This window comes from Oncorhynchus clarkii, chromosome 7, assembly GCF_045791955.1.
Source record: "Oncorhynchus clarkii lewisi isolate Uvic-CL-2024 chromosome 7, UVic_Ocla_1.0, whole genome shotgun sequence".
Classification (NCBI taxonomy): domain Eukaryota; kingdom Metazoa; phylum Chordata; class Actinopteri; order Salmoniformes; family Salmonidae; genus Oncorhynchus; species Oncorhynchus clarkii.
The window spans coordinates 3,984,254-3,999,244 of record NC_092153.1 but is presented as its reverse complement, the minus strand read 5'-3'; the positions used below and the strand labels follow the sequence as shown (position 1 = coordinate 3,999,244).

Genomic DNA, 14,991 nt, shown 5'->3' with positions numbered 1-14,991 from the left:
CTGGAATGGGGGTTGGTCACAGTACAACAATACCACAACAACATACTGGAATGGGGGTTGGTCACAGTACAACAATACTACAACAACATACTGGAATGGGGGTTGGTCACAGTACAACAATACTACAACAACATACTGGAATGGGGGTTGGTCACAGTACAACAATACCACAACAACATACTGGAATGGGGGTTGGTCACAGTACAACAATACCACAACAACATACTGGAATGGGGGTTGGTCACAGTACAACAATACCACAACAACATACTGGAATGGGGGTTGGTCACAGTACAACAATACTACAACAACATACTGGAATGGGGGTTGGTCACAGTACAACAATACCACAACAACATACTGGAATGGGGGTTGGTCACAGTACAACAATACTACAACAACATACTGGAATGGGGGTTGGTCACAGTACAACAATACTACAACAACATACTGGAATGGGGGTTGGTCACAGTACAACAATACTACAACAACATACTGGAATGGGGGTTGGTCACAGTACAACAATACCACAACAACATACTGGAATGGGGGTTGGTCACAGTACAACAATACTACAACAACATACTGGAATGGGGGTTGCCTCCAAGCTGCCATTTGAATCAGTTCACCCGGCATACCTCTGCCCTCTATGATAGGTTAAATCTAGAAATGGCTTGCTATTGGTTACCAAGTCAAAATAATTATAAAAGGTCACAGTACAACAATACTACAACAACATACTGGAATGGGGGTTGGTCACAGTACAACAATACTACAACAACATACTGGAATGGGGGTTGGTCACAGTACAACAATACTACAACAACATACTGGAATGGGGGTTGCCTCCAAGCTGCCATTTGAATCAGTTCACCCGGCAACCTCTGCCCTCTATGATAGGTTAAATCTAGAAATGGCTTGCTATTAGTTACCAAGTCAAAATAATTATAAAAGGTCACAGTACAACAATACCACAACAGAATCAGACACTGACATCACTCCCTCTCTCTGTGGACCAGCCATTTCCTTTGGCCCTGTCCCCCTCATCAGACCCCTCATACCGAGCTATGTAGGGCAGAGGCAGGGGCATACCAAGGACCTCTGACAAAAGGGTTTCAGGCTGGATTAGATTTGGTTTTAACGGTCATATCAGAAACTCGAGAGCTGGCGTATTCAGGTCAAATTCTCATACCCAGGCCAAACGCTGACGAAATCAAAACCGTTCTTAATGGAGGTAAGAGTTAAAATCCCCCATGTATCCTGGTCCATAGTGGCACCATGTTTATGTATATTCACCATGTTTATGTATATTCCCCATGTTTATGTATATTCCCCATGTTTATGTATATTCCCCATGTTTATGTATATTCCCCATGTTTATGTATAGGTATTCCCCATGGTTATGTATATTCCCCATGTTTATGTATATTCACCATGTTTATGTATATTCACCATGTTTATGTATATTCCCCATGTTTATGTATATTCCCCATGTTTATGTATATTCCCCATGTTTATGTATATTCCCCATGTTTATGTATATTCACCATGTTTATGTATATTCCCCATGTTTATGTATATTCACCATGTTTATGTATAGGTATTCACCAAGTTTATGTATATTCACCATGTTTATGTATATTCCCCATGTTTATGTATATTCCCCATGTTTATATATAGGTATTCACCATGTTTATGTATATTCCCCATGGTTATGTATATTCCCCATGTTTATGTATATTCACCATGTTTATGTATATTCACCATGTTTATGTATATTCCCCATGTTTATGTATATTCCCCATGTTTATGTATATTCCCCATGTTTATGTATATTCCCCATGTTTATGTATATTCACCATGTTTATGTATATTCCCCATGTTTATGTATATTCACCATGTTTATGTATAGGTATTCCCCATGTTTATGTATATTCCCCATGTTTATGTATATTCACCATGTTTATGTATATTCACCATGTTTATGTATAGGTATTCCCCATGTTTATGTATATTCACCATGTTTATGTATATTCCCCATGTTTATGTATATTCACCATGTTTATGTATATTCCCCATGTTTATGTATATTCCCCATGTTTATGTATATTCCCCATGTTTATGTATAGGTATTCCCCATGTTTATGTATATTCCCCATGTGTATGTATAGGTATTCCCCATGTTTATGTATATTCCCCATGTTTATGTATAGGTATTCCCCATGTTTATGTATATTCCCCATGTTTATGTATATTCACCATGTTTATGTATAGGTATTCCCCGTGTTTATGTATATTCCCCATGTTTATGTATATTCCCCATGTTTATGTATAGGTATTCCCCATGTTTATGTATATTCCCCATGTTTATGTATATTCCCCATGTTTATGTATATTCCCCATGTTTATGTATATTCCCCATGTTTATGTATAGGTATTCACCATGTTTATGTATATTCCCCATGTTTATGTATATTCCCCATGTTTATGTATATTCACCATGTTTATGTATAGGTATTCACCATGTTTATGTATATTCCCCATGTTTATGTATATTCCCCATGTTTATGTATATTCCCCATGTTTATATATAGGTATTCACCATGTTTATGTATATTCACCATGTTTATGTATATTCACCATGTTTATGTATATTCACCATGTTTATGTATATTCCCCATGTTTATGTATATTCACCATGTTTATGTATATTCACCATGTTTATGTATAGGTATTCCCCATGTTTATGTATATTCCCCATGTTTATATATAGGTATTCCCCATGTTTATGTATATTCCCCATGTTTATGTATATTCCCCATGTTTATGTATATTCACCATGTTTATGTATAGGTATTCCCCATGTTTATGTATAGGTATTCCCCATGTTTATGTATATTCCCCATGTTTATGTATAGGTATTCCCCATGTTTATGTATATTCCCCATGTTTATGTATAGGTATTCCCCATGTTTATGTATATTCCCCATGTTTATGTATATTCCCCATGTTTATGTATATTCCCCATGTTTATGTATATTCCCCATGTTTATATATAGGTATTCCCCATGTTTATGTATATTCCCCATGTATCCTGCTCCATAAGGCATTATATAATGTGTTAGATAACACATTCCATTGCGTATGCATTGGTATCCATTTCCAACAGCAAGCTACTGTAAAAAACACTCACTAGAAATACCTGCTGTGACCAGAAAATACACCGAGCATAACTTGGTGCAACAACTCTCTGTCAAACCTCTATTTACAAACTGGGATTACTTACTTGTAAACAGAGACTGAGTAATAGTGTGTGTGTATATCTCTCCACAGCACTGACTCAAAACTGCTATTACACATGCTGCTTGTAAACAGAGATTGGGTAATGGATAGATGTGTGTGTCAGATGGTCTCCTCTCTAAATATATCGTTGTGTTGGTATGATGGGATGAGTGTCCAGCAAGATAAACAGTTTTAGCATCTGTAGAAGGGGTAGAGATAACAGGATATCAGTTGTAATGTCTGTAGAATGGGTAGAGATAACAGGATAACAGTTTTATTGTCTGTAGAATGGGTAGAGATAACAGGATAACAGTTTTAATGTCTGTAGAATGGGTAGAGATAACAGGATAACAGTTAATGTCTGTAGAAGGGGTAGAGATAACAGGATAACAGTTAACTAAAAGACTAGAGAAGCCACTCATAATGTCTGTAATGTGGAAGAGGAGAGAGATGAGGGTATATTGACAAATGTGCACTGAAAGAGGCTGCACTGATTGTCTTTCCAAGCTATATTGGCCTTTTTATTTGAATATAATTGGGATGAGATGGTAGTCTAGACAAGAGTTTCTGACTGAGGCAGTGCATGATGGTAGAAGGGTGTGTATGGTAGTCTAGGGGTCTGCTAGGGGGTTTCATTACAGTAGTTGACTTGTCACAGGGGTGTGCGCTGCTTATTTAATGCCAAGCTAAACCAAGACGGCCCCCTTGAAGTTAAATTGATTTTGAAGTTGATTAGCTTCCCACATAGCCATAAAAGACGCGCAGAGAAACGTGCCCAATGTGGGCAGTTGGCTGTCCCAGTTGACTAGACACAGTTCCTTCAGAAAACAGACACATTTATCCTGCTCATTTTAAAAATGGCTAACAGTCCCTAATCACTACTGGTTTACTTTAGCAATTCATCTTTTACAGTCAACTCAGCATAACGATAGCAGTCGACAGGCAGAAAGAAACAGCCCGTGAAAATATTACAACGCAACTATCTGAACGATTGGAAACTATTTCATGCCGGTAAGATTTTTACATGACATCCTGCACTACCTGTTCATATATTCACTACATGTCATACATAATTCATTAGTTTCACTTTAAACTGATTCAACACAACTAGTTTAGTAACATTGCTTACTTGAAGCTTCAGAAGTCCTTGTTCTCTCAATCGCGTTTCGGAACTGTTGCCTAGCGACGGTCCATCTCCCAAATATGTCCCACATACAACACAGACAACAACAACAAAAAAGGCTCAAAATGGGTTCCTCGATGTAAATGCTTCAGCTTCCTTTTCTTTACAAACATGTACTTGGAAAATTTGGATTGATATTAAATATAAAAAATATATACGCTTTGCTGTCTTTGTTCCAGTTTCTATGGTCAAATATAAATGGGTTGTGGATATAGGAAGTCCTAAGTTGTCGACTGTTGGATCAGATAACTCCATAAGACACTCATACAATTACTCTTCCAAATCTTTTTATTCATTTGTGACATAATTCCATTACAGTGATAACAAAACTGCGTGTTGGTACTTTCCACATGTCGTCCAGGAAGAATATGGTTATAAAATAATACTAAAAAGTACATTTCCTTAAAATCTTAACATTCCGTAAAATATTGTTGTTTAATTGACTACGTTTTTGAGTTGTAATATAAATACAAGACATCCCATTAATATTATCCGAAAGGTCTTTTGACACCAGCAGAGAGAACCGATAGGATGCCTCCCAAATGTTAACCTATTCCCTATAGAGTGCACTGCTTTCAAATCACAGCCGTATGAAACCCCCGCAGGGTTCTAGTCACAAGAAGTGCACTATATAGCGAATAGGGTGGTGTTTGGGCCACAACCAGAGAGATATGAGGAGGTTGTTCTGATCGATCCGGAGTCAGAGCTGGACGGCGCTGACGGTCCCGTGGTGGATTAAGTTAAGGCCATTAGGAGTGACTGTCGTTGGCAACGAGAAGACAGATGAACCCTGAACTTCAGACCGTAACTAAAACCTCAAATGCTTAATTTACAGTACAGAGAAAGGGGGAGGGAAGGAGGGAGGGAGGGGTGAAACAAAAGCGAGGACAGGATCACTGTGGAATCCTGACAACGAGGGAGGCTCTTTCCAGGGATTCCAAAGAGAGGACGGACACACACACACACACACACACACACTTAAACATCCATCAGGGAGAATAATAACATGTTATATTGCCTGTTTATAATGTGTATTATGACGCGTGTCGGTACCTTTCTACAGACCGGGTTCCTTCAGGAGGGTGAAACATTCAGTACAGAAATATCAGATAAAGACGAAACGATCCGTTCTGGGACTTCATCTTTCTATCTACAACTGAACAACAGTGGAGGTTTTTTTAACAAGAAGCTCTGAAAATGTGTCTGGGTTGAAATCTTCTCTACGTGACCACATTGTTTCGAGGCATTCAGTCAAGACTTGGTAAAAAAACTGTTTTCAGATGTGTGTTTATGTTTGTGAGGTCAATCCATGCCTGCTGTGTGTGTGTGTGTGTGTGTGTGTGTAACAGAGTGTCTAGAAGGGAGTGTAGTCGGCAGGGTACATGATGGGCAGCCAGTTCTCTGTGAAAGTGGCACAGTGCATCCAGCCCAAGGACCGCATTACCTGGAAACAAACAGGACGTGATGTCACCATACAGGAAGTAGATTGCAATCTGAATGTCTCTGAGCTTTAGTCTCTTTGTTCAGGTGTTACAGACAGATTAAACACTGCTAGTCTAAGACTAACAGAAAGTAGATGTATAGGGTAGTTGGTCTGAGGCTGTAAAACATGACTAACAGGAAGTAGATGTATCAGGTAGTTGAACTGAGGCTGTAAAACATGACTAACAGGAAGTAGATGTATCAGGTAGTTGGACTGAGGCTGTAAAACATGACTAACAGGAAGTAGATGTATAGGGTAGTTGGTCTGAGGCTGTAAAACATGACTATCAGGAAGTAGATGTATCAGGTAGTTGGACTGAGGCTGTAAAACATGACTAACAGGAAGTAGATGTATCAGGTAGTTGGACTGAGGCTGTAAAACATGACTAACAGGAAGTAGATGTATCAGGTAGTTGGACTGAGGTTGTAAAACATGACTATCAGGAAGTAGATGTATCAGGGTAGTTGGACTGAGGCTGTAAAACATGACTAACAGGAAGTAGATGTATCAGGTAGTTGGACTGAGGCTGTAAAACATGACTAACAGGAAGTAGATGTATCAGGTAGTTGGACTGAGGCTGTAAAACATGACTAACAGGAAGTAGATGTATCAGGTAGTTGGACTGAGGCTGTAAAACATGACTAACAGGAAGTAGATGTATCAGGTAGTTGGACTGAGGTTGTAAAACATGACTATCAGGAAGTAGATGTATCAGGGTAGTTGGACTGAGGCTGTAAAACATGACTAACAGGAAGTAGATGTATCAGGTAGTTGGACTGAGGCTGTAAAACATGACTAACAGGAAGTAGATGTATCAGGTAGTTGGACTGAGGTTGTAAAACATGACTAACAGGAAGTAGATGTATCAGGGTAGTTGGACTGAGGATGTCAAACATGACTAACAGGAAGTAGATGTATCAGGTAGTTGGACTGAGGATGTAAAACATGACTAACAGGAAGTAGATGTATCAGGTAGTTGGACTGAGGCTGTAAAACATGACTAACAGGAAGTAGATGTATCAGGTAGTTGGACTGAGGATGTAAAACATGACTAACAGGAAGTAGATGTATCAGGTAGTTGGACTGAGGCTGTAAAACATGACTAACAGGAAGTAGATGTATCAGGGTAGTTGGTCTGAGGCTGTAAAACATGACTAACAGGAAGTAGATGTATCAGGTAGTTGTGCGGAGGCTGTAAAACATAACTAACAGGAAGTAGATGTATCAGGTAGTTGTGCGGAGGCTGTAAAACATAACTAACAGGAAGTAGATGTATCGGGTAGTTGTGCAGAGGATGTTTCTAACCTGAATGCAGTTCTTCAAGTTCTCTCTACTGGGTTTATCTTCTACGATCTTGGAGGCAAACTTCAGGGCTCTGCCGTACATCTTATTGACTAGTGCATGTTTGTAGGAGAACGTCAACACCTGGGGAGGAAGGGGATCAAACCATCAAAAATTGGGAGAAAGATTGAGATGGATGATTCATATGTAAGTTACCGTTGACACATCATCCACTGCAAGTTGTGGCGTAAGCCGGGGATCGTCGAGGAAACAGCTGGCCACACCTCTTCTCCTCACCTTAGAGTCCGTTAGCTCCACCCACTTCTGCAGCTCCCAGAAGGTGTCTGTCAAGGCTTTGGCCCTGCCCTGTTGGGCGTCGTCAGAGCTGGTCACCTCCTCCTCTTCAGCCCCTGTCTCTGCCCTGTCTCCGGCCCCCCCGGCCCCGTCCTGGGGTGGAGCAGGCAGCAGTACCAGGTCGGCCAGGGCACAGCCCTTCCTACACAGAGCATCCAGCAGGGAACATTTCTGCTTCTCCATGTCACTGCAGGAAACACACAGAAACAGGAAGTTCTATTAGATATCAAATTCTCTGTCCAATAGAAATGAGGTAAAGGGGAGTGGTTTTAACGGATTTAACAGACAGACAACCTGTTGTGACCTGACTGTCTAAGTGTGAGCCCTGAATGGAACCCTATTCAAATCAAAATCACATTTATTTATAAAGCCCTTCGTACATCAGCTGATGTCTCAAAGTGCTGTACAGAAACCCAGCCTAAAACCCCAAACAGCAAGCAATGCAGGTGTTAGAAGCACGGTGGCTAGGAAAAACTCCCTAGAAAGGCCAGAACCTAGGAAGAAAGCTAGAGAGGAACCAAGCTATGTGGGGTGGCCAGTCCTCTTCTGGCTGTGGCGGGTAGAGAGGAACCAGGCTATGAGGTGTGGCCAGTCCTCTTCTGGCTGTACTGGGTAGAGAGGAACCAGGTTCCGAGGGGTGGGCCAGTCCTCTTCTGGCTGTGCCGGGTAGAGAGGAACCAGGCTCTGAGGGGTGGCCAGTCCTCTTCTGGCTGTACTGGGAAGACCAGAGGAACCAGGTTATGAGGGGTGACCAGTCCTCTTCTGGCTGTACTGGGTAGAGAGGAACCAGGCTCCGAGGGGTGGGCCAGTCCTCTTCTGGCTGTGCCGGGTAGAGAGGAACCAGGCTCTGAGGGGTGGCCAGTCCTCTTCTGGCTGTACTGGGTAGACCAGAGGAACCAGGCTATGAGGGGTGGCCAGTCCTCTTCTGGCTGTGCCGGGTAGAGAGGAACCAGGCTCTGAGGGGTGGCCAGTCCTCTTCTGGCTGTACTGGGTAGAGAGGAACCAGGCTATGAGGGGTGGTCAGTCCTCTTCTGGCTGTACTGGGTAGACCAGAGGAACCAGGCTATGAGGGGTGGCCAGTCCTCTTCTGGCTGTATTGGGTAGACCAGAGGAACCAGGCTATGAGGGGTGGCCAGTCCTCTTCTGGCTGTACCAGGTAGAGAGGAACCAGGCTATGAGGGGTGGTCAGTCCTCCATTGGCTGTACCAGGTAGAGAGGAACCAGGCTCTGAGGGGTGGTCAGTCCTCTTCTGGCTGTACTGGGTAGAGAGGAACCAGGCTCTGAGGGGTGGCCAGTCCTCTTCTGGCTGTACTGGGTAGAGAGGAACCAGGCTCTGAGGGGTGGTCAGTCCTCTTCTGGTTGTACTGGGTAGAGAGGAACCAGGCTATGTGGGGTGACCAGTCCTCTTCTGGCTGTACTGGGTAGAGAGGAACCAGGCTATGAGGGGTGGCCAGTCCTCTTCTGGCTGTACTGGGTAGAGAGGAACCAGGCTATGAGGGGTGGCCAGTCCTCTTCTGGCTGTACTGGGTAGACCAGAGGAACCAGGCTCTGAGGGGTGGCCAGTTCTCTACTGGCTGTGCCGGGTAGAGAGGAACCAGGCTATGAGGGGTGGCCAGTCCTCTTCTGGCTGTGCCGGGTAGAGAGGAGCCAGGCTATGAGGGGTGACCAGTCCTCTTCTGGCTGTACCGAGTAGAGAGGAGCCAGGCTATGAGGGGTGGCCAGTCCTCTTCTGGCTGTACCGAGTAGAGAGGAGCCAGGATCTGAGGGGTGACCAGTCCTCTTCTGGCTGTACTGGGTAGAGAGGAACCAGGCTATGAGGGGTGATCAGTCCTCTTCTGGCTGTACTGGGTAGACCAGAGGAACCAGGCTCTGAGGGGTGACCAGTCCTCTTCTGGCTGTACTGGGTAGAGAGGAACCAGGCTCTGAGGGGTTGGCCAGTCCTCTACTGGCTGTACTGGGTAGACCAGAGGAACCACGCTCTGAGGGGTGAACAGTCCTCTTCTGGCTGTACTGGGTATAGAGGAACCAGGCTATGAGGGGTGACCAGTCCTCTTCTGGCTGTACTGGGTAGAGAGGAACCAGGCTCTGAGGATTGGCCAGTCCTCTTCTGACTGTACTGGGTAGAGAGGAACCAGGCTCTGAGGATTGGCCAGTCCTCTTCTGACTGTACTGGGTAGAGAGGAACCAGGCTCTGAGGATTGGCCAGTCCTCTTCTGACTGTGCCGGGTGGAGATTATAACAGAACATGGCCAAGATGTTAAAATGTTCATAAATGACCAGCAGGGTCAAATAATAATAAGGCAGAACAGTTGAAACTGGAGCAGCAGCACGGCCAGGTGGACTGGGCCCATAGGGTCCTGGTCTAAAGTAGTGCACTATATAGGGAATAGGGTTCTATAGGGCCCTGGTCTAAAGTAGTGCACTATATAGGGAATAGGGTTCTGGTCTAAAGTAGTGCACTATATAGGGAATAGGGTTCTATAGGGCTCTGATCTAAAGTAGTTCACTATATAGGGAATAGGGTGCCATTTGGGACCCAGACTAAGACTTAGTGGTGCACCTCTTGATTGTGGCAGCGTCAGGGCGAGGGTCGGTCTTTAAGGTGAGGTAGACTGCCAGGGCCGTCTGGTCGATCTGAGACAGAACCATGTCAGAGGCCGTTACGATGTCACCCAGGCGCTTCAGACGCTCCTACAGAGAGAGATCAGGGTTAGACACGACCAATCAACAGCAGAGAGAGAGAGATCAGGGTTAGACACGACCAATCAACAGCAGAGAGAGAGAGAGATCAGGGTTAGACGCGACCAATCAACAGCAGAGAGAGAGAGAGATCAGGGTTAGACACGACCAATCAACAGCAGAGAGAAAGGGAGATCAGGGTTAGACGCGACTAATCAACAGCAGAGAGAGAGAGAGAGATCAGGGTTAGACACGACCAATCAACAGCAGAGAGAGAGATCAGGGTTAGACACGACCAATCAACAGCAGAGAGAGAGAGATCAGGGTTAGACACGACCAATCAACAGCAGAGAGAGAGAGATCAGGGTTAGACACGACCAATCAACAGCAGAGAGAGAGAGAGAGATCAGGGTTAGACGCGACCAATCAACAGCAGAGAGAGAGGGAGATCAGGGTTAGACACGAGTAAACAGCAGAGAGAGATCAGGGTTAGACACAACCAATCAACAGCAGAGAGAGAGGGAGATCAGGGTTAGACGCGACTAATCAACAGCAGAGAGAGAGGGAGATCAGGGTTAGACGCGACTAATCAACAGCAGAGAGAGAGAGAGAGATCAGGGTTAGACACGACTAATCAACAGCAGAGAGAGCGAGATCAGGGTTAGACGCGACTAATCAACAGCAGAGAGAGAGAGATCAGGGTTAGACGCGACTAATCAACAGCAGAGAGAGAGATCAGGGTTAGACACGACTAATCAACAGCAGAGAGAGATCAGGGTTAGACACGACTAATCAACAGCAGAGAGAGAGATCTGGGTTAGACACGTGTAATCAACAGCAGAGAGAGAGATCAGGGTTAGACACGGCTAATCAACAGCAGAGAGAGAGAGCAGGGTTAGACATGGCTAATCAACAGCAGAGAGAGAGATCTGGGTTAGACGCGACTAATCAACAGCAGAGAGAGAGAGATCAGGGTTAGACGCGACTAATCAACAGCAGAGAGAGAGAGATCAGGGTTAGACGCGACTAATCAACAGCAGCGAGAGAGAGAGAGATCAGGGTTAGACACGGCTAATCAACAGCAGCGAGAGAGAGAGAGAGATCAGGGTTAGACACGACTAATCAACAGCAGAGAGAGAGATCAGGGTTAGACGCGACTAATCAACAGCAGAGAGAGAGAGCAGGGTTAGACACGACTAATCAACAGCAGAGAGAGAGAGATCAGGGTTAGACACTGCTAATCAACAACAGAGAGAGAGAGGGAGATCAGGGTTAGACACGACTAATCAACAGCAGAGAGAGAGCGATCAGGGTTAGACGCGACTAATCAACAGCAGAGAGAGAGAGAGCAGGGTTAGACATGACTAATCAACAGCAGAGAGAGAGAGACAGAGAGAGAGAGAGAGAGATCAAGGTTAGACACGATTAATCAACAGCAGAGAAAGAGAGCGAGAGAGATCAAGGTTAGACATGATTAATCAACAGCAGATAGTGTGTGTACCTTCTCAGAGTCGAGCTGGTGCAGCCTCTGAACATGTAGTGGCAGGTAAGAAGAGAAGTTCTCCTTCAGGTCATCATACAGGGAACTGGTGTCTAACCTGGAGGGGGGGAGAGAGAGAGAGGGAAGGGAGAAGGGGAGAGAGAGAGAGGGAAGGGAGAAGGAGAGAGAGAGAGAGAGGGAAGGGAGAAGGGGAGAGAGAGAGAGAGATGTAAGGGTGGGAGAGAGACCCAAACAGAGAGACTGACAGCAGGTAGAGAGAGACCCAAACAGAGACTGACAGCAGGTAGAGAGACCCAAACAGACAGAGACAGACTGACATCAGGTAGAGAGACCCAAACAGACAGAGAGAGACTGACAGCAGGTAGAGACCCAAACAGAGAGACTGACAGCAGGTAGAGAGACCCAAACAGACAGAGAGAGACTGACAGCAGGTAGAAAGACCCAAACAGACAGAGAGAGACTGACAGCAGGTAGAGACCCAAACAGAGAGACTGACAGCAGGTAGAGAGACCCAAACAGACAGACTGACAGCAGGTAGAGAGACCCAAACAGACAGAGAGAGACTGACAGCAGGTAGAAAGACCCAAACAGACAGAGAGAGACTGACAGCAGGTAGAGACCCAAACAGAGAGACTGAGAGCAGGTAAAGACACAAACAGACAGAGAGAGACTGACAGCAGGTAGAGAGACCCAAACAGAGAGAGAGAGACTGACAGCAGGTAGAGACCCAAACAGAGAGACTGACAGCAGGTAGAGAGACCCAAACAGACAGAGAGACTGACTTGGTCATCCACTGTATCTTCAGGTCTCTGAGAGCCTCTTCAAACTCCTCCTTCACATCCTTCTCCTTCGCTCCCTCCTTCGCATCCTCCTTCGCTCCCTCTTTCTCCTTCGCCCCCTCCTTCACCCCCTCCTTCGCTCCCTCCTTCGCTCCGTTCTTGGTCTTGTTGGGTGCAGGGATGAGGTGATAGACCACTGGCACAATGTCCTTGATGAGAAAGATAAAAACCACTGGTTAACACACTGACACCCTCTAGGACTACGTTACCCATAAGCCTCTACAACACTTCACCCCCTGCTGTCTGTCCAATCCCTTGTCAGTTAGAATGCGTTGTCATGGTGACAGAACACAGCTGTGCTGCTATATTGACCACCAGAGGAAATGAACCTTGTCTAACTTTGCCAGTAGAAATATATTTACATGTTGGTGGGGCTAGCAAATATCTTAATTCTTCCCCACAGTGATTCACAACATAAAACACCATTTTCCTTTTGAGGATTTGACAGAGTGATTTCTAGGTCATCAGTACCTTTTTACATTTTCCTTGTCGTTTTGCAGAGGCCTGTCCCTGGTGGTCAGAATAACACACAGTGAGAGAGAGAACACAGGAAGGAGCATACAGCCTCTCTCTTTCATCGTTTACAACTAGCGGCAAGTCATACTGCTTCTCTCTCTCATCGTTTACAACTAGTGGCAAGTCATACTGCTTCTCTCTCTCATCGTTTACAACTAGCGGCAAGTCCTACTGCTTCTCTCTCATCGTTTACAACTAGTGGCAAGTCATACTGCTTCTCTCTCATCGTTTACAACTAGTGGCAAGTCATACTGCTTCTCTCTCTCATCGTTTACAACTAGTGGCAAGTCATACTGCTTCTCTCTCATCGTTTACAACTAGCGGCAAGTCCTATTGCTTCTCTCTCTCTCAACTAGTGGCAAGTCATACTGCTTCTCTCTCATCGTTTACAACTAGCGGCAAGTCCTATTGCTTCTCTCTCTCTCAACTAGTGGCAAGTCATACTGCTTCTCTCTCATCGTTTACAACTAGCGACAAGTCATACTGCTTCTCTCTCATCGTTTACAACTAGCGACAAGTCATACTGCTTCTCTCTCTCTCAACTAGTGGCAAGTCATACTGCTTCTCTCTCATCGTTTACAACTAGCGGCAAGTCATACTGCTTCTCTCTCATCGTTTACAACTAGTGGCAAGTCATACTGCTTCTCTCTCTCATCGTTTACAACTAGCGACAAGTCATACTGCTTCTCTCTCTCTCAACTAGTGGCAAGTCATACTGCTTCTCTCTCATCGTTTACAACTAGTGGCAAGTCATACTGCTTCTCTCTCTCATCGTTTACAACTAGCGGCAAGTCATACTGCTTCTCTCTCTCATCGTTTACAACTAGTGACAAGTCATACTGCTTCTCTCTCTCATCGTTTACAACTAGTGGCAAGTCATACTGCTTCTCTCTTTCATCGTTTACAACTAGTGACAAGTCATACTGCTTCTCTCTCTCTCAACTAGTGGCAAGTCATACTGCTTCTCTCTCTCATCGTTTACAACTAGCGGCAAGTCATACTGCTTCTCTCTCTCATCGTTTACAACTAGCGGCAAGTCATACTGCTTCTCTCTCTCTCAACTAGTGACAAGTCATACTGCTTCTCTCTCATCGTTTACAACTAGCGACAAGTCATACTGCTTCTCTCTCATCGTTTACAACTAGTGGCAAGTCATACTGCTTCTCTCTCTCTCAACTAGTGACAAGTCATACTGCTTCTCTCTCATCGTTTACAACTAGCGACAAGTCATACTGCTTCTCTCTCATCGTTTACAACTAGTGACAAGTCATACTGCTTCTCTCTCATCGTTTACAACTAGTGGCAAGTAGACCAGAACTAAACAGAACCCAACAGAACTCCTGAACACAACAAAGACCAGAGTGACGGACAGCAGCATCTACAAATCACAGGCCACGGAGTCGCAGGCAGGAACTAGAAAACCCCTCCCACCACACAGTGAAAAGAGCATCAAAGCAACGTGCAACTAAAACTGTGATGCTAGCAAAGCTTCTGATTGGTTGAGAAGGATGACGAGTGGGGGCCATAAAAGGAGTGAGCCAATGAGAGTGTAGGAGAGCTGTTGAGTGACAGTAGAAAGAGCCACTCACTGCTTTCTTGCCGTATTCTCCCTTAGGCACGACCAGGGAGCCGGTCAGATAGCATCCTGGACATGTTCCTTTAGGAACCCTGGGTAGAGAGAGAGAGAGAGACAGAGAGAGAGAGACAGAGAGAGAGACAGAGAGAGGGGGGGAGAGTAGAGAGAGAGGGGGGGAGGGGGGAGGGAGGGGGGAGGGAGAGAGAGACAGAGAGAGGGGGAAAGACAGAGAGAGACAGAGAGAGGGGGGGGAGAGTAGAGAGAGAGGGGGGGAGGGGGGAGGGAGAGAGGAGACAG

The 14,991-nt window shown here is 45.0% G+C and overlaps 1 protein-coding gene across 1 annotated transcript in view; it reads right to left on the bottom strand.

Moving 5' to 3' along the window:
- Positions 1-4,735: 4,735 nt before the first annotated feature.
- Positions 4,736-14,991, bottom strand: part of LOC139412753 (tripeptidyl-peptidase 2-like) — a 62,076-nt gene continuing 51,820 nt past the window's right edge. The window contains exons 22-28 of the mRNA XM_071159439.1: positions 14,708-14,786; positions 12,546-12,751; positions 11,764-11,860; positions 10,144-10,274; positions 7,527-7,770; positions 7,254-7,373; positions 4,736-5,909 (exon numbers count right to left, since the gene is read on the bottom strand). Coding sequence (XP_071015540.1) covers positions 5,820-5,909; positions 7,254-7,373; positions 7,527-7,770; positions 10,144-10,274; positions 11,764-11,860; positions 12,546-12,751; positions 14,708-14,786 — 967 coding nt within the window. The 3' untranslated portion in view covers positions 4,736-5,819. The remainder of the gene's footprint in view (positions 5,910-7,253; positions 7,374-7,526; positions 7,771-10,143; positions 10,275-11,763; positions 11,861-12,545; positions 12,752-14,707; positions 14,787-14,991) is intronic.